General features: G+C 47.8%; 1 protein-coding gene across 2 annotated transcripts in view; it reads left to right on the top strand.

Annotated features, from left to right (window-relative positions):
* Positions 1–1,173: 1,173 nt before the first annotated feature.
* Positions 1,174–24,965, top strand: part of CRACD (capping protein inhibiting regulator of actin dynamics) — a gene marked incomplete at both ends in the record, with an annotated part of 35,207 nt that continues 11,415 nt past the window's right edge. The window contains 6 exons of one of the 2 annotated variants that reach the window (XM_082652909.1): positions 1,174–1,271; positions 3,267–3,288; positions 8,979–9,143; positions 11,789–11,857; positions 14,085–14,267; positions 14,925–17,670. In XM_082652909.1, the coding sequence (XP_082509035.1) occupies positions 1,174–1,271; positions 3,267–3,288; positions 8,979–9,143; positions 11,789–11,857; positions 14,085–14,267; positions 14,925–17,670 (3,283 nt within the window). The remainder of the gene's footprint in view (positions 1,272–3,266; positions 3,289–8,978; positions 9,144–11,788; positions 11,858–14,084; positions 14,268–14,924; positions 17,671–24,965) is intronic. The other variant, XM_082652908.1, reaches the window with a different exon arrangement.

The following is a 24,965-nucleotide window of genomic DNA, read 5'->3' as shown; positions in this document are numbered from 1 at the left end:
TCCCAGTCTTCTGTTTCTAAACCTCACATGCTTTGTTACCATGCTGCTCGTAATTTGGCAAATTTGATGAAAAAATTTGGTACTCAGTCTTTCCAAGTAGGTCTAAACTTGGTTGGGAACCTGCCTGCTGCATTTCTGTAATTCAGTTCAGAGGTACAGCTGGCGGCCCATTTCCCCCAGTACTGCCTCTTCTTTCTTGCCCTAGGTCACTGAAAAAACCTCCAGGTGGAACCCCTTTCTGGGGAGGGGAGAGGGAGAAGTAGGGCTCTCTCACCCTGAGAGAGCTGCCTGTGTGCCTGGCATCATGGAAATTTGCCTGCCTTGCCTTATGGGGAGTGTGTGATTCTGCCCCTGTGTGTTCCTTCCCAGAGGTAACTTAATTTCCAAAATCAAGTAAGGAACGGTTGGTGTCTGCTGCTTCCTCTTGCTGCAGTTCACCTGGCCTATACCTCACAGTCAGAAGTCCAGATTTCCTTGAAGTCCAACCTTTCAACTGAAAAGTGTTTATTGTTGGGTACCTACCACCTATAAGCCATCCAATGCATGACACCCATTAGAATCTCCTTAACACACATTTCCCCTCCTCTTCTCTGAATTCCTAGAGTCTCGACAGAGAGACTCTTTATTCCTGTAGTCCCTATAGCAATTCCAGCCCTCATCAAGTCTTTGTTTTAGATGTATATATCTTTCTTCCAATTTGATTGCAATCTGAAAGAAAGAAACTCTTGCCTCTTACTTCTAGATCTGCATGTTACTTAAAAACTACTTGTTGACAAGACTTTACTGGGCTAAAACTGATAGTGACAGCTCATCAGGAGAAAGGCTCCTACAGTTAACATTTCTGCAGTGCCTTCTGTCCTGGGTTCTCTACAAACAAGTAGCAGTCTGAGTTCTCCCACTGAGCGGCTCTGAAACATTGTTGTGTTGGAGACATGCTCCCTTATTCCAGTGGGACCCTTCTGTCTACCCAGCTACTTGGCTGACCTCTCACAGAAAAGGACACCCTGCTGGAAGTGCTTTCTGAATGAGACCGGGGATGTGGGTGGAGTCCCCTAAATCAGGAAGAAAAGGAAATTGAATTGCCAAAAGGAATCTTATCATCCTAATAAAATGAAGCACATGATTTGCATTCCAGGTCCTTCAACTATTCTGTGGGAACCCGGGCGTTTTCCCATGACAGTATTTTTATCCCTGATGGGGGAGCAGAAAGTGAGCAGACAGTTCAAGCAATGTCACAGGACAACATCCTGGGCAAAGTCAAAACTCTTCAGGTAAGACAGCTTGAGATTGGAAGGTCAGAGCCATAGGGAAGGGGCCCGGCTATGGAGGGAAGTGGGGAAAGTTCCTAACTTGGCCTTGAGTAGTGGATTGGGAGGTCCAGGGGATAGCTCCTGGGGAGAATGTTTGCTTTCTCAAACCTCACTCAGTTTTCTGGAAGCCTCTGTCCACCTGTGAGAGGTTCACTATCACCGTTGTACCCACCTACATAACACCCCCTCTCCTTTTCTCTCAAGTTGTTCCCTCATTTTTAACTGGACTTAATGAGGACAAGTACCCTAGAGAGGCTGCAGAACTTGGGTGAGAGGAAAGAGCTCCTGACCATTAAGTGTTGGCCATAATCCCCGAGCACAGGGTTGACTGCCAGCTGAGGGTATGCACAGCAAGTGTTCCCATTCCAAGTCTCCATACTTGGACAGTGAATGGTGAGACTCTTTATTATTCTGTTGTGTTTGTAAATCTGGCTGCCCTGAGCCACCCTGTCTCAGAGGGGTGCTGTGAAGCTCTTCAGCTTCGCTCCTGTTCACACTGCAGAGTTGGGCAGTTTTCCTACATAACATTGACTCAGATGGTAACTCCTTAAGAATGAAAATATAATAAAATAATTTTTCACTAAATGAGACTGAAATAACGGGAAGTCCAGGAAAAGCAAGGGAAGCAAAGACCCCTGGGATCTGCCCAAGTAAGTTTGCCCGAGTGCTCAGTAGAATTCACTCACCCGACAGAAGTGCATAAGCAAGCACTTCTCTGAGCTGGGGGTGCTTGGAGGCAACGCAGACGATGAACAGGGGGCTCTGGTCTGCTGGTTTCCATCTAAGTCTACAACAACGAATGAACCAATAAATGAATGAGTGAATGAACCAGCAAAAACATAAAAAATAAAGGGGACAGCTGGCTTGAATAGCTACTGACACTCAAATTTTTCTATTTTCTTGAAATATTCTTGTTTCTACTGGTTATTAGCTATGTATTTTGTGATCTCTGTTTGGTTACATATGCCACACACACTCAGCTGAATATAGCATATGGTGAGGTGGGAAATAGCCAACACCCTGCAACCACACCCAAACTTGCCTAGATCTTTGTACCTACCACACCCCTGCCCAAGGCCATAGTCCTGCCCTCAGAACTAAACTAGGCACTTCAAGTTTCAGCTTTCCTAACTAGCTCCCCCGTTCTGGTTCTTGCTGGTTGTACTGCCACACGTTTTATAGACTCAGAAGAAAAAGTCAGCTGTGTCTTTTCATAAGCTGGAGAAGGGGGAAGGGTGTGACGGCCAAAGAAAACCTCGATCCCCTTCCTCCTTACCTTTCCTTCTTGAAGTCTTTTATTTCCTGGAATATTATTGCTACGAAGTAATGAACCCTCATAATACTCCCTTTCTAAGGGGAATGACTTACAGATTTCAGTCTACAAAACAACTGTATTTTACAAGGGCTTTCAAGGAGTTCTTTAAAAATTAGATAATAGTCTGTCGTCTTAAATGGTATCAGCTTTGTAATGTCACACCACCTGCCACTGCCACTCCAAGAAGTGGATTTGGAGTTGTTAAAAATAGATAATTCCTCAGTATTGAATATACAGAAACTCAATAGAAATATGTGAATGCCAGTTGGTTGTCTTAATGATGTAAGCCATAAGTTTAAAGAATCTGATCTCATAACTAATAAAATGTAAAACAACTAACTTCCCTGAAGCAACAATTCTGATAAAACAGGAGAAGAAATGTGAGTGAAGCAGAATAGCTGTCTAATTGGAGTGCTCTCCTTTGGACATCATCTACTCATACAAGGTCTGCCTAATTTTGCTTCTGCTGCATGGATTCACGAGCTTCCTTACAGCTCTAAAGTTGTGTTTTTAAACAATAAAATAAGAGACTTTTGCTCTTCGAAGAGGGAAATGGGGACCATTATCATAGCAAATGTGATTTTTGGAGTGACATAAGATATAACTGTATCACCCCCAAAAGACTGTGCTTTATTTTTCAGTCGACTAAGCAGTATGTTCCTGGTAAGTTGTAGAAATAGTAGTTAACTTTATTAACTTGCATGAATGCTTTGCATTTTTCCATAAAAACGTTATGCTGGTATTGATGCTTAGTCAGCAGCATAAAAGACCGCCCCCTCGTAGACTCCAGCATGGAATGAGGGTGTTTAGTTACGTCAGAGGCATGTATGTTTTTTATGTCTGAAATTGTCCTTGTGTATGTGTGTATGTTTATTTTAAAAAGAGAGAACTAATGGCTAACACCTATTTGACAGTAAATGTCCTAGCAAGCTGATTTGCCACCATTATTAAGACATTCTTTTGAAATGAGATTTCTACTGGAATGTCATTTAAAAAAAAAAATGCCATTTTTCTCTGGCTTAAGAAACTTCCTAGTCCTTGGAAACCGGAGCCACGCCTGTAATGACTGCACTTGGAAAGGTTGCCCCCTAGTGTCCACACGTAGTCATCTCAGCCAGAACTGTCCTGTGTTGCACCCGTGATGGTTAGTATCTGTCTGCTGATGCTGAGTACAGAATGACTGAATACAGCGTAAATAAGCCTGCTCTTTTCTGAACATCTTCTCTGAACAAAGTGAATCTACCACCTGCCAAAATTTCTGTGGCAAGCAACTGAACCTTTAAAAGAAAAATTACTTTTTTCCCCTGAGTATAAAAATAATTCATGTGCAGAGTGAGAACAGATTTTAATATATAGGACAGTTACAGGGACAGAAACAACAGTGCTGCCCTTTTTTAGGACCCTATCCATAACAGCCGGTTGTTCTATGGCCAGTGGGTGAAATAAAAAGCCCCCGGCAGGCCTCTGCCACCACCTAGCTGTGCAGCCTTGGAGCAGGTCCTTTAACCTCTCTGACCTTCATGTGCCCTATCTGAAAAATAGGAGGATGCATGTGATGGATGATGTGAAGGGCCCCTCCAGTTATTAAAATCTGCCATTTATACAGAATCACTGTTCACCTGCTGTAGCACAGAGTGGCTTTGTAAGCTTTGCACTTCACTGCCTTTGGACCACAGTGACCTTGATGTTCCCTCCAGCTGCCCAGAGCACAGATAGGGAGGTGGCTGTTTATTTCAGATCAAACCAGGCTGTGAAGTGTGTATGCACCTATCGATGATAAGACTCAGGAACATCACAGTCTAAGCCTGCAAGTGATTTTTTAGAATTATACCAGATCTTTGTCAGAAAATGCTTAGTCTATTAGTCCACAGACTGTTTAGCTCAGGAGGGAAAACCTCCATATTCAGTAGCTGCTATCTCCTGCTGAGCTGGATTTCACTTTAAAAAATGCCAAAGTGTCTTACCTTTGAGGATTTGGGCACCTCATGCAGCTGTCGAGGACACAAAGAATAAATAGCTGCTCTTAGCCACTTGTGCACAGAGCGAACGTCTTTAAATCTGTGTGCTTTTGATTTTGCTTGTTCTTTTAAATTCATTTTAACTATGGGAGTATACGTAGTTCGCTCAAGAGGACAGCAACTTTATTCTTCTTCTGCCTTGTTCTTACAGACGTGGTCTGAAGGATGGCTGTGAAAAGTCTGGGGAAATCTAAACTGGCAGTGTGAGAGCTGCAGAATATGATGGGCTTGGAATTTCCACACCATAGGAGAAAAGCCTCATAAATATGGATGTGCATTCCTATAACATCATTCTCCAACATTCCATATTACAACAAAATGGCCCCATTTGAGTGAATAAAATATCACCCCTTTTAGCTCACATTCCAGTCTTACAGTAACTCCATTCATAGCCACAAGTAACATGGACTCAGTTTAGGCACAGCGGTTCCACTCTCCCCTCTGGCTATTATCTCAGTACATATAAAGAATCCATGAGTATGTAAAAAATATATATCTATATATGGAGGGAGTGGTAATAGTTTATTTTCCTGAAAACTTAAGGGCAAGCTCATCTCAACAGACTGGTTTTCAGTGATTGCTTATATCACAGTTCTTCCCATGACAATGCCTGAAAGGTGGGCAGAATAAAAGTCACCAAAAAGCCACATTTATCCCCATATTCAATTCACTCGACACCTGAGATTGCCAGATAGGTTTCAGCAGTCACCTTTTAGTTGTCAGTAAATCACACAAAGTGTCCAACAGCCCAGTCTCCTTCGAGTCAGCTGAAGGAAGCATTTGGAGTAGGAACCCCACAGGGCAGGTGCAAGGGCCTTGGCCTCGAGAGCCCAAGGCTCATTCACCATGGCCTTGGACCTTCAGCCCTGGCCTGGCCTGTTCCACTGTCTCGTTCCCAACCACTGCAGGGTGTGTCTGTGAAGACAGCCCTTTGTCTGCACAGAGAGGCTGGAGCCCTCTCCCTAGACGATGGCCGTCATTTCTTTTTTTTTTTTTTTTGCGGTACGCGGGCCCCTCACTGTTGTGGCCTCTCCCGTTGCGGAGCACAGGCTCCGGACGCGCAGGCTCAGCGGCCATGGCTCACGGGCCCAGCCGCTCCGCGGCATGTGGGATCCTCCCGGACTGGGGCACGAACCCGCGTCCCCTGCATCGGCAGGCGGACTCTCAACCACTGCGGCACCAGGGAAGCCCTATTTCTTTCATGACTTGGGTCCTCCCCTCCTCCATCCCACGCCCTCCTCTCAAGCTCCCTAGCCAGCAGCCCGAACTTGTTTTCTCTAGAGGGATTTTAAATCCAGCTGTTTTATGGAGATGCTCATCGTTATTCTCAAAGGCAACAGCATTGTGTTTCTTTTGCCAGGATGCCCATATCTGTGACATAAATCAACCCTCTGGTATACACACACATTCTCCCTCCCTCCCTCCCTCCCTCCCTCTTCCTCTTCCTTCTTTCCCACCCACCTTCCCGACCCCGACCCCGCTCCCTTCAGCTGTTGTCCCTGCCACCAAGGCTGCAGCTTCTCCCTGTGCCTCTTCTCTGCCCCCTGCACCCTCCTCTTAAGTTGCTTCTTTCTTTAACTCTCTACTTCATTTCTTAATATCACTCTCTCCATTTCCCAGCTTTGTCCCATGTACCTTATTTCACCTGTTCCTATTGCATCTACTATTTTCTCCCATTTTCTCTTTCATTTTCCATTGGCAGCCATGATACCCATCCCATCTTTGGAGTTTATTTCAATCCAGACTAGGATTACATTTGGCCATATTCTTTCTTTCTTTTTTTTTAACCTAAGCATCACGGTGGACCAACGTCAGTGTTCTAAAAAGTGCCCTAATGAAGAATAATATCAGCATATTCATTCTTTTCTGTGATGGTGGCAGAAATCCTAACTAAAGGGCATTTAGGGTATTAAGCCTACTCTTTTCTGAACATACCCTCATCTTAGACATTCAAGAGCATTGGTAGATGGTACACCCTGACAGCAGGGGGTCTCCATCTAAGGTGATTGGGAAGTTTCCAGCTCTTGGCCAGCACTCCTAGAGAAGGGATAACTGGTCAACCAAAGGCTGGGCTGGGGGTCCCAGAATGAATCCCTGCTCAGGCTGTCACTAGGATGCTGGAACTCCTCCGGCCACTTCTGCCCACGTCCGTGTCCCTCTCCCACAGGGTAGCAAGTGAGACGGGCCTGTGGCTTTGTTACACCGTGTCCTCTCGTCTGACGCCATCGGCTGTTCTAACTGTGCCTGCTTATTGATCTGCTTAGAGTAGATACTAACTGCCGCTTCCTGCTAAACTTGTTTTTAGAAGATACAATTTTTCAGCCTGCTCCTCCCCGAAACCCTTTTAGGCTGCTCGAGCTGTACTTCACTGGCTGAACTCGGGCTTTTGATGTGTGCTCCCTCCCTGGGGTGCCAGGGGAGCCAGGCTCAGGCTGAGATACCAGCAGATCAAATACGAGTCCTTGTCTCTCTGTGCTCCTGACTTGGCATGCTGGGGTGCGTGCCCCCCGGGATGTGGGGAGGGGGGCCTGGGGCTCATCTCTTTCATGTCTCTGCAAATCTCACCATCCACCATGCAAGGCCGAGGGGGAGCTGAGTGAAGGTGGGTGGATTTGATATCCTGGAGTTCAGAGAGAGAAGGGGAATATTTCCCTCGAGAGAGCCCTCTGCTGGGGAACTTCAGTGAGGTAGTAAAAAATGCTGCATCCTCTCTTTCTTTCTGCCCCTGAAAGAAGAAGGACGTGTGATGTTAAATTTATGAGAACCAGTGGAGTGCAATGAAAATAACACTGAATGTGGTTTAGAAGACATGGATTCAAATCCCTTTGGGGCCACTCATTCTTTCCATAAGCTTGAGCCAGTCGCCTCTCCCCACTGGACTTCTGACTTTTTTTTGTAAAGTGAGGGGGTTGGATAATGTGATTGCTAAGGCTTTTTGCAGCTTTGTGGTATTAAATATTGGCCACATTAGAGATAAATATCCGATAATGTAGTCTCTATTTTTTTTTTTCCCCTTGAAGCATAAAAAGACTGTGAAACCCAAGTACCTAGATCTAGAGCAGTAATTCTCAGCCGGAGGCGACTTTAGCCCCCAGGGGACATTGGACAAAGCCTGGAGGCATTTTCGGTTGTCTAAACAGGTTGAAGAGGGGTTGCTACTAGCATCTGCTGTCCCGGGGTGATGCTAAACGTCCTACAGTGCACAGGACAGCTCCCACAACAAAGAATTATCTGGCCTCAAATGTCAGTAGCACCGAGCTTGAGAATCCCTGATGTAGATAAAGGCAGTAGTTTGTACAATATGTTCGATTCAGTACAGTAGTCTTTCGGATGACCACGGCTTACCTCTTTTCCTTCCTGAGTGTCATTCACTTTCTCTACCCATTAAATATTTTATATCTAATATATCTAGCCCATTAAATATTTTGTCTCTTATTAAAAACTATTATGTTTATATATTTTTCTTCAGGGAATAAAATTCCTTTTTTTAATCTGGCTTTTCTCTAATTCTGAATACTATTTATCTTCCTAATTTCTATCCCCTGTTTTTCCCTCCTTCTCCCCATCCATTCAGCTCCCTCCCACCAGTGATCAGTCCCTCTTTGGCCCTTCCTCTGGCCTCCTTCTCTGTCCCTTACCCACTTGGTTCCTTCTGGCCGGTAGGGCACAGTGGGTAGCTGCAGCAAGGCGAAGAGGCCGTCCTATTGGCAGGACAAGATTGCTTCCATCTTTTCCGTGAACTCAGCATCAATCATGGAAAGACTTGTGGGCCCTGGGGTCTTCTTCCATTTGGCAGTGGTACCCACTGTAACCCGAACAGGATGTTCAAGCTAGGGGCTGGTGAGGAAGGTAGATGAAACCTAAATATTCAAGGGGAGATATGTCCAAAAGGGCTGAAGGGTTCCCTTCTTTGTGCAACCACAAGGGTCTTGATTTCCCCCAGTGGTTTTTGCATTTCATGAAACTATTTTCTATCCAATTTTTGTACCTTTAAAAGACTTTTATATAAATAAACTTATAGGTTAATCAAAACATTTTTGTCATGCCCAACTTTTGGATCAGAAATACGGTCTCTCTACCCCCCCTGGAAATGTTGGCATCTCCATGAAAGAGGTGGCTGGATGAAAAAGCTCACGGCTCGAAGGTGGGAAAGAAATACCAGGAGACAGATTCAGTTATTACAGGACTGCATCAGGGTTTACTGGCATGGTGTCTAGTCTGGAAACTAGTCGTGTACAGAATATGCCTCAGTGCCTGCTAGCTATGGGGAATCTGGCTGTGGTTATTGTGAACCGCTTCACTGCTTCAGAATGTCTTTCTTTTGTTTCTCTCCAGCGACAGTTGGGTAAGAACATCAAGTTTGGGCAGCCACCACCCAATGCCATTCCCATGAAGAAGGCAGACAGTGGCGAGGCTCGCTTGGAAGAGGATCCGGTCCTGACCAGTCCCATGGAAATTGTGACTCAGCAGGACGTCATCCTCTCAGACACCGAGAACAAAGTAAGGCTCCTCCAGGGAATGACTTGATTGCTAAGAAGCCCAGGAGGGTGCTGGGCAGTGGACAGGGGCATCAGTAACCCTGGGCTCTGCAATGTAGGGAATAAGGTGGGAGAAGCTTTCCTGATGAGTAGCCCAGGGCTGGAGGGCACTTCCCGGGCCAGTGCATTGATCTGCAGGGGGGCCAGCTTGGAAGAGGGGGAGGCAGGGGAGACGTGCCCCTTGCCCCAGCTCTTCCCAGTGTCTTCCACTTACTCCCGGAGACCCGGGCTGACCCACCTCTTCTGGGAGCCTCGCCTGGCTTCACCTCCAAGCTGCACTATCTCCTCTGTGCCTTCACTGTGCATCCTTAGTGCTTCTTACACATCTGTACTCCGTCTGCATCTGTGTCCACGTAACTATTTTCTCTGCATCTCTAAACGTTGAGTTCCTTGAGGACAGACTGGATCTTACGTGTCTCTGTCTCCCCAGGACATCGTTACTGCTTACTTGCACTGAATGATTACTTGTCAAATTGGACCAGTTTAAAGGGAAATGAGGAAAGAAGTAGGTGCTCAATAAGACAGAACATATCAAACAGACCCGCTTGAAGTCTACTTAGTGTGGAAAGAAAGTCACACTGGTCCAGCACTGTCCTATCTAAATTTGGTCTCTTGACGCTTTGAAAGAAACACTCTGAGCATATCCTGAAATGAGAGTCCCTCTAGCAGCAGAAGGGACACCCTCAGGCCTCTTACGGGAAAAGGAAGAAAAGCCCTACCAGTAGCTAGATAAACTGTTCTCTAGCTGAGGCTCCGAGTCTTCCCATGCTTAAAAGAAAGTATTCTCTGTGCTGTGCCTACCATGGTGCCTGAAATGACATTGGGTGTTATTAAGATGCCCCTGGAAGAAGTTGTGCTTGTTATCAGCTAACATGTCATAAGAGTAGAACAAAAGATAAGTGACTTGTAGAGCAAAGGAAGGAAAGAAAAGGTGGACAGTCTCCTCTGTTGCCCAGCTCTGCCTGGCCCTGGCCCTGGCCCTGATGACTCCTGGCGCCCACAGTTGTGGGTGGTGGTGAAGCAGGCGTGGGGCCCATCTCTCCCACTGGTCCAGCAATGCTCTCTCCAGCCTCTTGAGTGCTGGGCAGCAGTGTGGGTCATCAGCCTTGATTCAGGGATTTCCTATGGACCAAAGCAAATGTCTTCCCTGTTACTGAAGATGTAATAAGTGCAGGGCACTGTGGCCTGGGGGAGAAGGAGGGTCATTCGTTCAGCAGGTGCTCCCCCAGCTGTGGGCATCGCAGAGATGGGTCAGATTAGACAAGGGGCTGCTTCTGTGTCGTTTACATTCTAATGAGAGGAGAGTCAGACAACAAACAAGTCAACAAATAGATACATATCATAATTTCGGATTAATAAAAATGCTGCACAGAAAATAAAACAGGGTGATGGAAAAGTGAGTAATATGGTTGGAGAGAGGCTGCTTCTTTAGATAAGGAGGTCAGAATAGCCATGAGCAGAACCGGAGGGGTAAAGGGTGTTTTAGGAAGAAGGGAGAGCAAGTACAGAGGCCCAGAGGTGGGACTGAGCTTGTCCTGAAGGAGGAACAGAAAGCAGGCCAGTGGGGACGAGGGCAAAGGGTAGGTAGAGCACAGTATAGAGGCTGGATCATGTAGACCACAGGAGAAGGGGTGAATTTTGTTCAAAAAGTAATAGGAAACCTCTGAGTAGTTGTAAGCAGGGCAGTGATAATCTGACTTGTGTTTTCTAAAGGTGTTTCTAAGTGTGGTACAGAAAAGGGACTGAGGTAGGGCAAGCTGATGTTATGGCTCTGTAAGAGACAATGAGACTCTTTTTTTTTTGGCGGTACGCGGGCCTCTCACTGTTGTGGCCTCTCCCGCTGCGGAGCACAGGCTCCGGACGCGCAGGCTCAGCGGCCATGGCTCACGGGCCCAGCCGCTCCGCAGCACGTGGGATCTTCCCGGACCGGGGCATGAACCCGCGTCCCCTGCACCGGCAGGCGGACTCCCAACCACTGCGCCACCAGGGAAGCCCCCAATGAGACCCTTTTGTAAATATGGGCGATACAAGACGGAAGGTATAGCTGGTGCAGATGACGTGATGTGCATGTACCCAGGGCAGGCAGGGCGACTGGGAGGTGAATCATCAGCCTTTTTCTTCTCCTTCCTTGCTCCCTCCCTTCCTCCCTTCCTTCCAAGTTTTCTTGCCTCCTCTGGTCATCCACTTCCTCAGCCCAGCCCCTGTGTGCCCCTGGAAGGGCCCTTCTTTCCTTTTCATGGGGTGGAAGGCAGCCAGCAAAGCCGAGAGCTCTGAAGTTGGGGCCCTGCTTCCCAGGTAGGGTGGCAGCAGGGCAGCACCTGAGATTCTCTCATCAGTGGGGAAACACATCAAGGACGGAGGTTGGAGACCGCCCAGATGGGAGATGTGTTGAACTCGGGGGAGAGGGGAGCACACACCGTGCCCCGGGAGCCCTGGTGGAGTCCGGACATTAGCAGAGTCCCCGCCGTGAACCTGCCGGCTCTCTGCAGCCAGCTGCGCCCCTGCGTGGAGGAGGGGGTGGCCCTTGCCTGCACAGACACTGTCTGGTTGTCTGCCCAGGACTTCCTGTGCTGGCGTTTGACTTGAGCACTCTCTCTACTGTTCCAGTCCAGTGAGACGCCAAGTTCTCCGGGTCCTCTGAATCTGCCTGGAGCCGGAAGTGAGATGGAAGAGAAGGTAGTATGATTTGAACTTGTGTATGCAGCCTCCTTACTTTAACTTCCATTCTTCCTTTTGTTGGGCGATCTGCTGCCTCATTTTCCCATTCATAAATGCTACCTTTGTCCATTACTTTAACTTCCTTCAAAATGCAACCAGTGGTAGATGTTGGAGCATCTGTTTCTATGGTGATGTAACTGCTGGAACTGAACCCTGCTCTGAAAAAGAGCCACACTCCCGCCACGCCTGTGTTTGGGGTCTCAGGTGTTGGTAGTTTTCCTAGGTGTAGCATGTATTTTAAGACACCGGTAAGCCATTGAAAAAAACATTCAAAAACACCTGAACATAAAGAGTGTGTAAGGAAAAGTCTCCTTCTATTTAGAGATGCCTCCCAAAAGACCTTAGCATTTCTCTACTTGTGTGTATTTTTGGTTTTTAACTTACACACGTTCCACTGAAACCTGCGACGTTACCTGCAGGAGCCTAGGGAGCCCTGTGGAGATCACGTGCGCCACTTCTACAGAGGCCAGTCCGCTCGCATGAGGACCTTTCACCTGCACAGGGGTCCAGGGGTCTTCCCGGGGTCTGGCAGACAGTACGGTGAGAACAGGGCATGTCCCTGAGTCTTCTGAAGGGGATGACTCAAGACAGTTCCACCACCCAGATGAAGAGGCCCAGCTTGAATAACTAGAGACGAAACATGGCATTAAATCTCAGCTTGAAATGCTTTATCTGCGTCTTCAGTCTATCACATTTGGCTTTAACTCCTCTTACTCACACATCCATTAGGGGATGGAAATAAATGTTTAATTCATCTCTCTTCAACAGTAGTTTAGAATTTGACACCTATTATAAAGACAACCATAAATAAATAAAAGCTTAGGAGACCAAAGGCTGGGATTATTTTTCCTTACTTCCGTGCTTCTTGTCATAAATTAGTATTTACCGAGCGTTCGTTTTGCTCTTGGAGCTAGCTGGCTCCTTTATCTTTGTGCATAAATATGGAAGATAATTGCAAAAAGCAAAGCCACCAGCTCAACCCCATTGACTCTGCCCTTACTGTGCACGGACACAGTCAAAACAGGAGCACCCTGGCCTCCGCTGATGCTGAGCCTGTAGCTCAGCTGCTGGAGAAGGCAGTTAGGGCCGTGAGCGCCCTCTGCTGTGCGGTGGCGTGCTGTGGCCAGGAGCCCTTGCCTCGCTGCTTGCCTGTGAATACTCTGACGTTACAGGCGTGGCTCCTTACCATCTGATTCAGCGTGGACTGTGAGCCTGGGTCTCTCTGACCTAACTAAATGTATACGGTTGGTCTGAGGTTGCGCTTTGTAAGTGACCACACCTGTATTACAGAGCCGCAAGCAGGTCTGCGGCTCATCCTCTGCAGAATTGCCTTTCCCCTGTGTGTAGCACATTTCTGCCCTTCACCTTCTCACCCAGGCCTCCTCCTTTTCACTTCCAGTGCACCAGTGCTCGGTGACTTTGGCATGATCGTGCTAAAACATTTTTGCTGATTAGAAATTTTATGCCCTAGGCAGAGAGGTTATTATACTTTATTGTTCCTTCATTCTTTTAGCAAATATTTATTGAGCACTTACCAAATGAGATTTGCTACTTGGGCATAAAGAGGATTGATACAAAGGCCAGAAAGACACATTCCCTGTTTGAGGAGGCTAAAGTAGGAGCTGAGGTATGTACACACCATGTCTGTGGCAGTGGAAGGCTCTTAGAATTACAGAGTTCTTAGCACAGAGATGAGCTAGTCCAGCGCTTAGCAAACTACTACTTATTTTAGGCCTCGTGGCCATAAGTTGCAACTACCAGACTCTGCTTTGTTCTGCTCTTCCTTTCAGCGCAAAGGCAGCCAAGGGCAATGGTGTGGCTGTGTACCAGGAAAACGTTATTCAGCCAAACAGTCTTCAGGCAGGACTGGCCCACCTCGCCTGTGTCTTACTGACCCCTGATCTAATCTAACCCCCGTACCATTCAGAGTAGGAAAATTAGTCCCTGAAAGATTAAATGATTTTTACAAGTTAATAACAGATTATCACTGGCAAAACAAATACTCAACGTCTTTTGATTCTAAAAGCAGTGTTCACTTCACTGTGCCCACGAGCCCCGCCCGCATACCAGCATCTCCTGGGCCAGGTTGGGCAAGGTGCGAGCTCCAACCAGTGCCGCCATGCCGGGATTCCTTGCAGGTTGTTCTCTGATCCCGACTGACTTCACATTTCAATCTCCACCGTAGGCTGCTCCAGTTAAAACGTCTCGGCCAAAAAGGCACTTCTCCTCTGCCGGCACCATCGAAAGTGTCAACCTAGATGCCATCCCCCTGGCCATCGCCCGCCTGGACAACAGTGCCGCCAAGCACAAACTGTCCATTAAGCCAAAAAACCAGAGGGTGTCAAGGAAGCACAGGCGACTTGTCGGGGTACGTATGGCCCGGTAGACACCCTTGCTGGCTGGGCATTAATGTTGCCTAGCAGGATGGTGCTGTTGAGGGGCCTATGGAAGGAACTCGGTCTGTCCCCGTCGGGGATGGCTGTGTCTCAGGCACAAGGGTGAAGGGGCCCATTTCCTTTCCACCACCCTTTCTGACGTGTTGCCCGCCGGTGGCTGGTGGACCTCAGAGAGAGAGAGGCTGCCTGCGGAGGGGCTCCGGACACTGTGTGCTTTGCAACAGACGGGTGGCCCACTTTCCTGTGCCACGGCTTAGCCAAAGCTTCTTCAGTTTGATTAGAGGAGACTTCTCAGTCACAAGTTTCAGGGGACGTTGATGAAGCACAAATTGCATTTTTCCTCCCCTTTCTAATGCTGGACTACCAGTTTTCCTATGATTATTCATGTGTATTAAAAAAAGAAAAGAATTTGAGGATGACATGTAGAGAGGAAACACAAAGATGAAATTCTTTTCCCCACCCCCAGTTTACTCTTGGTGTGAGGGATACCCAAGGTTACCTGTCTCTGCGTAGAGAGGGGAACATTGCCCCAACTTTTGAGATTAGGAGGGCCACCCACATTGTGAGTAGGATTGTAATGGTAGCCTGTGCACAAGGAAAGCTAATTCTGTTTCCCTTACCAATGTTAGGATCGACAGAACGAGCAAGGTGGCTTCCCGCATCAGCTGTCCCTAGACCAGAATGGGCACCCTGGAGAAGACAAGCCAATCTGGCATGAAGAGGAGCCAGAGGCGCTGGACTCGGAGGAAGAGAAGCGACGCCAAGAAGAATACTGGCAAGAACTTGAGGCCAAGTGCAAACGGCAAAAGGCCGAAGCGGCAGAGAGGCGACGCCTGGAAGAGCAGAGGCTCCAGGCCCTGGAGAGGAGGCTTTGGGAGGAGAAAAGAAGGCAGGAGGAGCTCTTGGAGGAGGAAGGGGAGGAAGAGGAGGAAGGAGTCCAGCTAGAGGCAGCAAAGAGGCAGCGTGAAGAGGAGGCGCAGAGTCCGGAAGAGCCGGGCTGCCCAGGCCCAGCTCGGAGGGAGCAAGACGAAGAAGGGCGCCTGGGAGCCGAGGAGCCGGGTCGCCTGCAGGAAGAGGCGCGGCGCCTGGAGAGACGCGGGCAGCAGGAGGAGCTGGAGGCGCGGAGCCGGCAGGAGGCCGAGAAGCTGCGGCGGGAAGAGGAGGAGAGAGCACTGGAGGAACTCAGAAGGCTGGAGGAGCAGGGGCGGCGGGCGGCCGAAAAGCAGCGGCAGGAAGAGGAGGAGAGGCGGCAGGAGCTGGAGGCGCAGAGGCGGCGGGAGGAGGAGGCGGCGGAGGAGGAAAAACGGTTGCAGGAGCTCAGAAGGCAGGAAGAGCTGGAGGCGCAGAGACGGCAGGAGGACGCGGAGGCGAAGAGGAGGCAGGAAGCGGAAGAGAAGCTTCAGGAAGCACCGAGAGTGGAAGAGGAGAATCAGCCGCTGCTGGACCACAAACGGGGCTTGAGGAGCCCACTTCAGAGCGACACTGCAGAGAAAGCAGAACAAGAACATCTGACACCCGAGAAGCCAAGAGAAAACTCTGAGGAGCCGAGTGTTTGGGTGAAGCAGAGCCCAGAGGCCACCGAGCCATCAGGCGAGCAGGCCGGAAAGCAGGGGGATGTTCCCGGGGATCAACCTTGTGGATGGCGGGAAAAGAGGGAAGAAACCAACGCAGAGCTGCCCCAGAAACAAGAGGCCCAGGTGGAAGAGGCGTTGGCTCCAGGAGAGAAGAAAGAAGCTGCCGCTCCAGAAACAGACAGAAAGGTGGAGGAGCTCAGATGGCAGGAGGTAGATGAGAGGCAGACCATGCCCAGACCCTACACCTTCCAGGTGTCATCCGGAGGGAAACAAATTCTCTTCCCCAAAGTCAATCTGAGCCCCGTGAAGCCCATGAAAGATGAGGGGCTCGCCTCTGGTCCCCAAGAGCCAAAGGCCCCCAAAGCCAGCCCGGCCTCCCACGCCCTGCCCTCGTCCCTGAGCATCCCACACACGGCCATTCTGGTCACGGGAGCCCAGCTCTGCGGCCCGGCCGTCAACCTGAGCCAGATCAAGGACACGGCGTGCAAGTCCCTCCTGGGCTTGTCAGAAGAAAAGAAGCACGTGGATGTCCCCGCCCTGGAGAACCCACCCCGAGCCCCAGGCGACCCCCGGGCAGGCAGTGGGAAGACCAGGCCCTCCCAGGAGTCTCCGAGCAGCGCGGCCGCGCTCGCTGAATGGGCTTCCATTCGGTCCAGAATCCTGAGGAACGCAGAGAGTGACCAGCGCGGCGAGAGAGACCAGTCTCGGCCGGGTGATGAACACACGCCCAGGGGCCGATGTGATTCCCGCGGGAACCTCCGGAGGACCTCGCCGGTAAATGCAAAGTTCTCCATTAAGCCTGCCTGGCAGAAATTCTCTGATGGGGGCGGGGAGATCTCCAAACAGAACACGGAAGCGGAAAGCGTTAGAAAAAGATCCCAGCCGGGTCCCAGCGAAGAGGCCCGGCCCCAGCTCCCTGCTGCTGATACTAAAGAGCCCGTGAAGAGTGCAGAGAAACCGGGGGCACACCAGGAGCCAACGGACACCACGGAGGGGTGCAAATTTGCCAAAGACCTTCCATCTTTCCTTGTTCCAAGCCTTCCTTACCCTCCACAGAAAGCAGTGGCCCAAGCAGAACCCGTGGTCACTTCGGACAGCGAGACCACAGGTGGAGCAGGAAAGCCGGAGCCCGTGATGCCAGGTGGGGAGGATAAAGCTTCCCCTTTTGGAATAAAATTGAGAAGGACCAACTACTCCTTGCGCTTCCACTGCGACCAACAAACAGAACAAAAGAAGAAGAAAAGGCACAGCAGCACGGGGGACAGTATCAATGGGGTGCCGTCAGCTCCGGGGAGCACAGCTGGAGAGAGAGAGAGAGAGGCTGCGGCCCTCAAGCATGGCCCGTCTCTCCCCACCGAGAGGAAGCAAGCCCCGGCCCCCTGGAAGGACTCTGCTGAAAGCCCTCCCAGCCACTCTCCTCTTGCAGCCCAGCCTGGGCCCCCGGCTCCAGAGCAGGACAGGGCAGCAAACAGAACGCCCTTGGCCCAGAAGCCAGCCCTGGCTCCCAAGCCCGCGGGCCAGACTCCGCCGTCCTCCCCGATCTCCAAGCTGAGCAGGCCCTACTTGGTGGAGCTGTTGGCTCGCCGGGCGGGGAAGCCTGACCCGGAGCCCGGCGAGCCATGCAAGGAGGGCCGGGACAACGGGGGCCCCCGGACGCCCTCACCCCCGCCGACTGAGGAGAGGAAGGACCACAAGCGGGATGAGGAGGAAGAGGTGGAAACAGAGAGGAAGCCAGCTTCCCCGGCGCCGTCTGCCGCCCGGCAGGAAAAGCCTTCCGCTACACCCGAGGCGGGGAGGAAAGGTGCGTAACCGTATGTTGCAGAACCTCTGCCTCTGTCCAGCCTGTTGTCCGTGCCCAGGGCCAGAAGTAGCCCCCGGAGCTGGCGTTGGAGCACTTCCTTTAATTAGAGGCTGGTGCCCAGTTCCCCAGGGGCCCTCACTCATGGATCATAGTGAGGCTGTTTACTTTTCTTTACAGTTTTGGAAATGTGGACTGACTGTTGCGTGTCTGCAGTCCACACCGTTAATGATCCTTACTTACCCAAGTAATAAGTTGGAGGTGCTGGCAGAGACCGATTTCGCTTTCGATTGGCAGTGGAAATTGAAACGTGGTCCAAGTTAATGCAGATGTCATTACTCTTTATGAGGGGCCTGTGCAGTGACAGCAAAGACTGGAGTTTCCTAGACCAGTGTCTGTGTTCTGTCTCTGGGCACTTAGCGGCACCCAGGTGGGAAGTTAGGGGGCTTTGGACAGCCCCCCTAAGGAGCCTCTGTGTGTATAATCAAGTTTGTCTCAGTTTAATGCACAATGCCCACATATACATCCTGACCCCACCAGCTTGCCACTGAGAAGCCCTCCGATACGGAAATTTTAGAGCGACCGTTACTCCTGCCTCTGCCCCTAGTGTTTCTTCATGCTGGATGTTTGGGGCAGCATGGTGATCACCTGGATTGGCTTTGGGGCCCCAAGAACCTTCACCTGATACTTTTTCTTTTCTGTTTTGCAGAGTAGGTGGTCACGTGTGGTTCATAGCCCAGGAAGTTACTCGTATTTCTTAGAGAAATTCTCCCCTCAGGTTTTTTAGGGAAGATTTAGGTAATTGTTTAGGTTTGGGGTGATTTTTGCAGAGAAAACAGCTGTTTCCCAGAGATGTTGGTTTGGTTACTTGCCTTATGGAAGACACTATCGTCCTTTTTAACCAAGCCTTGCCCCAAAGGAGGGGATTGCTGAGGCAAGTGAGGCCCACACGTCCAGAGGACCTGTGCACCTCCTTTGTAGGCGTCCGCGGTTCTGCTCAGATGCAGCGCAGGGTTACGTCCCTTCCCCTGTCGTGTTCATCCTCGATCTGGCGCAAGGCTGTGGGGTGGAGTAGGCTGGGGACCCGGGTGTTGTGGCTGCAGGAATTGAGATGGCTGTGCTGCCACCAGAAACACGGGCTGCCTCTGTGGCCGTTTTCTCCCGGGACCTGTCTGCCCCAGATCCAGAGTGAAGCTGCAGTGTGGAGTGGGTGGGGCACTCTTGCTAGGCTGGGGGACAGACTGCGGCATGCTCCTGTGGGGCCGCCTGAGCACACACTGACAGTGACCACCACCCCACCGGATCACACCCAGGGCCCCCAGTGTGTCTCTGTGCAGCTAGACTGAGTCTTTCCCCAGGGGGCCAGTTGGCCCAGGTCTCACGCCAAGCGGTGGTGTGGAGTGAGTGGGGCTGGGGTGTTCACCCAGCTCAGACTGGGGAGTGCAGCAAGGTGGCAGCCACCAGTGCAGAGTTCTCTCCACCATGATTGTTGACCAACCAGTGCATGCACACTCCTCACGAGTAGAGTCTAGGCTTCTCCAGCCCTTCTGTCTGTCCCAGAGGTTCTCCCGGCGGCCAAGGGGACTTGTCTCCTTCCATGTACAACACTAGGATTGGGATGCCCAGTCTGTGGCTCAACCTGCTGGCTCCCCAGGGCAAGGGTCCACCCATACCGACCTTCTCTTCCTTTCAGATCCCTCTCAGGGGCAGGGGTCCCAACCCTATGCCTTTTTGTCCATCCTACCCAGTCATGTGGAAATCTTTCTTGCAACTTTGGTTGATAGTTCTTCTGCCAGTTTCCAGCTAGCGTTCCATGAAAAGTGTTCTGCATGTAGATGTATTTTTCATGTGTTGGTGGCAGGAGGTGAGAGCTCTACATCTTCCTACTCTGCCATCTCCATCCCTCCCCGCTTCCGGAGTCCTTAAACATACCATTGGTTATACACAGCCTTCTGATACATGGGCTGAGTGAGGTGTCTGCATCTGGGTACTCAGTATTAGAAAAGCTCGATTCTATTATTTCTGGATTTTAAAATAGGTAAATAGAAATTTTAATCTTTTCTTTCTTCACTCTCAGTGAATTGCCTTGCACATCCTTGAAGGCACACACACACCCTTTTTTGGAGACACCAATTTAGAAAGGGGTCTCCATTCCCTAGGTAGAGGTCAGCAAGGACCAATACATGGGCCCAAGGCCCTGGGAAGGCATTGACTGAACCCACTCCAGTGGGAATGGAAATAGCAATGATAATCCCCCAGTGTCTGTCCTCCTATGCTTTGATTATAGATATCACCAGATATCATCTCATGCTGAGATTCTCACCTCCTTCCAGTGGGTAGGACAGATACTAAGTGGTCCTTTCTCCCAAGAAGTGACCTACAGGAGCAGTGATTAGATGCCAGGATACACTTGCTCGTCTCCCCAGAGCCTAGAGGGGGGAACTTGAGTGGGCTGGCTGTGGTTCTCCTCATGCAGTGAGTTTAGAATGAAAGAGAATAGGTTTAAGCATTGTCACAAAATAAAACTTTAGACACTTTGAACTCCCCCATTAAAAAGATTATGCGATTAACAAAGAACTTCTCTGTCTTTTAAAACCTTGACTGAAGTTAGGGATTTTACTGTTGTGGAAAATTTCAACAACAGTAATCCTTTGTGCTTAATCACTTACAAAGGGCTTCTGTTTACACCATCTCATTTCATCTCACAGCACGTGTGCATTGTCCTGGCTCCATTTTACAGATGAGGACATCAACATCCAAAAAGTTAGGTGACTTGCCTGTTCCTCATAGTGGTAAAACCTGGATGAGGACTTCTTTCCCGGGTTAAATGATCTTCCCATTTGTTACCCTAGGACTTCTTGCTGTAATTCTCACCTGGTATTTGTAAAATGCTGTAATTAAGCCTCTAGAAACACTTTTTACATTAATGTTCCTAACGTTACTTCTTGGACTGAATGACCATAGTCATATATTTGTTCAAAAAAATTATTCAAAAATTCCATAGAATTTAGCAAAACCTTGTTTTATTTACTGTTTTTTTTTTTTTTTTTTTTTTTGGCTGTTTTGCTCATTTTTCCCCCATCTCTTGGATAATATCTTGGGCATAATTCTTTTTTTTTTTTTTAACATCTTTATTGGAGTATAATTGCTTTACAGTGGTGTGCTAGTTTCTGCTTTATAACAAAGTGAATCAGTTATACATATACATATGTTCCCATCTCTCTTCCCTCTTGCATCTCCCTCCCTCCCACCCTCCCTATCCCACCCCTCTAAGTGGTCACAACGCACCGAGCTGATCTCCCTGTGCTATACGGCTGCTTCCCACTAGCTATCTATTTTAAGTTTGGTAGTGTATATATGTCCATGCCACTCTCTCGCTTTGTCACAGCTTACCCTTCCCCCTCCCCATATCCTCAAGTCCATTCTCTAGTAGGGTCTGTGTCTTTATTCCTGTCTTTTTTTTTTTTTAAACATCTTTATTGGGGTATAATTGCTTTACAATGGTGTGTTAGTTTCTGCTTTATAACAAAGCGAATCAGTTATACACATACATATGTTCCCATATCTCTTCCCTCTTGCATCTCCCTCCCTCCCACCCTCCCTATCCCACCGCCTCCAGGCGGTCACAAAGCACCAAGCCGATATCCCTGTGCCATGTGGCTGCTTCCCACTAGCTATCTACCTTACGTTTGTTAGTGTATATATGTCCATGCCTCTCTCTCGCCCTGTCACAGCTCACACTTCCCCCTCCCCATATCCTCAAGTCCGTTCTCCAGTAGGTCTGTGTCTTTATTCCTGTCTTACCCATAGGTTCTTCATGATATATTTTTTTTCTTAAATTCCATACATATGGGTTAGCATATGGTATTTGTCTTTCTCTTTCTGACTTACTTCACTCTGTATGACAGACTCTGGGTCCATCCACCTCATTACAAATAGTTCAATTTCGTTTCTTTTTATGGCTGAGTAACATTCCATTGTATATATGTGCCACATCTTCTTTATCCATTCATCCGATGATGGGCACTTAGGTTGTTTCCATCTCTGGGCTATTGTAAATAGAGCTGCAATGAACATTTTGGTACATGACTCTTTTTGAATTATGGTTTTCTCAGGGTGTATGCACAGTAGTGGGATTGCTGGGTCATATGGTAGTTCTATTTGTAGTTTTTTAAGGAACCTCCATACTGTTCTCCATAGTGGCTGTACCAATTCACATTCCCACCAGCAGTGCAAGAGTGTTCCCTTTTCTCTACACCCTTTCCAGCCTTTATTGTTTCTAGATTTTTTGATGATGGCCATTCTGACTGGTGTAAGATGATAACTCATTGTAGTTTTGATTTGCATTTCTCTAATGATTAATGATGTTGAGCATTCTGTCATGTGTTTGTTGGCAGTCTGTATAACTTCTTTGTAGAAATGTCTATTCAGGTGTTCTGCCCATTTTTGGATTGGGTTGTTTGTTTTTTTGTTTTTGAGCTGCATGAGCTGCTTGTAAATTTTGGAGATTAGTCCTTTGTCAGTTGCTTCATTTGCAAGTATTTTCTCCCAGTCTGAGGGTTCTCTTCTGGTCTTGTTTATGGTTTCCTTTGCTGTGCAAAAGCTTTGAAGTTTTGTTAGGTCCCATTTGTTTATTTTTGTTTTTATTTCCATTTCTCTGGGAGGTGGGTCAAAAAGGATCTTGCTGTGATCTATGTCATAGAGTGTTCTGCCTATGTTTTCCTCTAAGAGCTTGATAGTTTCTGACCTTACATTCAGGTCTTTAATCCATTTTCAGTTTATTTTTGTGTATGGTGTTAGGGGGTGATCTAATCTCATACTTTTACATGTACCTGTCCAGTTTTCCCAGCACCACTTATTGAAGAGGCTATCCTTTCTCCACTGTACATTCCTGCCTCCTTTTATGAAAGATAAGGTGACCATATGTGCGTGGGTTTATCTCTGGGCTTTTTATCCTGTTCCATTGATCTATATTTCTGTTTTTGTGCCAGTACCATACTGTCTTGATTACTGTAGCTTTGTAGTATAGTCTGAAGTCAGGGAGCCTGATTCCTCCGGCTCTGTTTTTCGTTCTCAAGATTGCTTTGGCTCTTCGGGGTCTTTTGTGTTTCCATACAAATTGTGAAATTTTTTGTTCTAGTTCTGTGAAAAATGCCAGTGGTAGTTTGATAGGGTTTGCATTGAATCTGTAGATTGCTTTGGGTAGTAGAGTCATTTTCACAATGTTGATTCTTCCAATCCAAGAACATGGTATATCTCTCCATCTATTTGTATCATCTTTAATTTCTTTCATCAGTGTCTTATAATTTTCTGCATACAGGTCTTTTGTCTCCTTAGGTAGGTTTATTCCTAGATATTTTATTCTTTTTGTTGCAATGGTAAATGGGAGTGTTTTCTTGATTTCACTTTCAGATTTTTCATCATTAGTGTATAGGAATGCAAGAGATTTCTGTGCATTAATTTTGTATCCTGCCACTTTACCAAATTCATTGATTAGCTCTAGTAGTTTTCTGATAGCATCTTTAGGATTCTCTATGTATAGTATCATATCATCTGCAAACAGTGTCAGCTTTACTTCTTCTTTTCAGATTTGTATTCCTCTTATTTCTTTTCCTTCTCTGCTGTGGCTAAAACTTCCAAAACTGTGTTGAATAAGAGTGGTGAGAGTGGGCAACCTTGTCTTGTTCCTGATGTTAGTGGAAATGCTTTCAGTTTTTCACCATTGAGGACGATGTTGGCTGTGGGTTTGTCATATATGGCCTTTATTATGTTGAGGAAAGTTCCCTCTATGCCTGCTTTCTGCAGGGTTTTTATCATAAATGGGTGTTGAATTTTGTCGAAAGCTTTCTCTGCATCTATTGAGATGATCATATAGTTTTTCTCCTTCAATTTGTTAATATGGTGTATCACGTTGATTGATTTGCGTATATTGAAGAATCATTGCATTCCTGGAATAAACCCCACTTGATCATGGTGTATGATCCTTTTAATGTGCTGTTGGATTCTGTTTGCTAGTATTTTGTTGAGGATTTTTGCATCTATGTTCATCAGTGATATTGGCCTGTAATTTTCTTTCTTTGTGACATCCTTGTCTGGTTTTGGTATCAGGGTGATGGTGGCCTCGTAGAATGAGTTTGGGAGTGTTCCTCCCTCTGCTATATTTTGGAAGAGTTTAAGAAGGACAGGTGTTAGCCCTTCTCTAAATGTTTACTAGAATTCGCCTGTGAAGCCATCTGGTCCTGGGCTTTTGTTTGTTGGAAGATGTTTAACCACAGTTTCAATTTCAGTGCTTGTGATTGGTCTGTTCATATTTTCTATTTCTTCCTGGTTCAGTCTTGGCAGGTTGTGCTTTTCTAATAATTTGTCCATTTCTTCCAGGTTGTTCATTTTATTGGCATACAGTTGCTTGTAGTAATCTCTCATGATCTTTTGTATTTCTGTAGTGTCAGTTGTTACTTCCCCTTTTTCATTTCTAATTCTATTGATTTGAGTCTTCTCCCTTTTTTTCTTGATGAGTCTGGCTAATGGTTTATCAATTTTGTTTATCTTCTCAAAGAACCACCTTTTAGTTTTATTGATCTTTGCTATCGTTTCCTTCATTTCTTTTTCATTTATTTCTGATCTGATCTTTATGACTTCTTTCCTTCTGCTAACTTTGGGATTTTTTTGTTCTTCTTTCTCTAACTGCTTTAGGTGCAAGGTTAGGTTGTTTATTCGAGATGTTTCCTGTTTCTTTTTTTTTTGTTTTTTTTTTTTTGTTTTTCTTCTTTGCGGTACGCGGGCCTCTCACTGCTGTGGCCTCCCCCGTTGTGGAGCACAGGCTCCAGACGCGCAGGCCCAGCAGCCATAGCTCACAGGCCCAGCCGCTCCACAGCATGTGGGATCCTCCTGGACCGGGGCACGAACCCGCATCCCCTGCATCGGCAGGCAGACTCTCAGCCACCGCGCCACCAGGGAAGCCCGTTTCTTAAGGTAGGATTGTATTGCTATAAACTTCTCTCTTAGAACTGCTTTTGCTGCATCCCATAGGTTTTGGGTCGTCGTGTCTCCATTGTCACTTGTTTCTAGGTATTTATTAATTTCTTCTTTGATTTCTTCAGTGATCACTTCGTTATTAAGTAGTGTATTGTTTAGCGTCCATGTGTTTGTATTTTTTACAGATCTTTTCCTGTAATTGATATCTAGTCTCATAGCATTGTGGTCGGAAAAGATACTTGATACAATTTCAATTTTCTTAAATTACCAAGGCTTGATTTGTTACCCAAGATATGATCTATCCTGGAGAATGTTCCATGAGC

Source organism: Grampus griseus (genome assembly GCF_964374135.1).
Source record: "Grampus griseus genome assembly, chromosome: 4".
In the NCBI taxonomy this organism is placed as follows: domain Eukaryota; kingdom Metazoa; phylum Chordata; class Mammalia; order Artiodactyla; family Delphinidae; genus Grampus; species Grampus griseus.
This window is presented reverse-complemented; position numbering and strand designations above follow the sequence as displayed.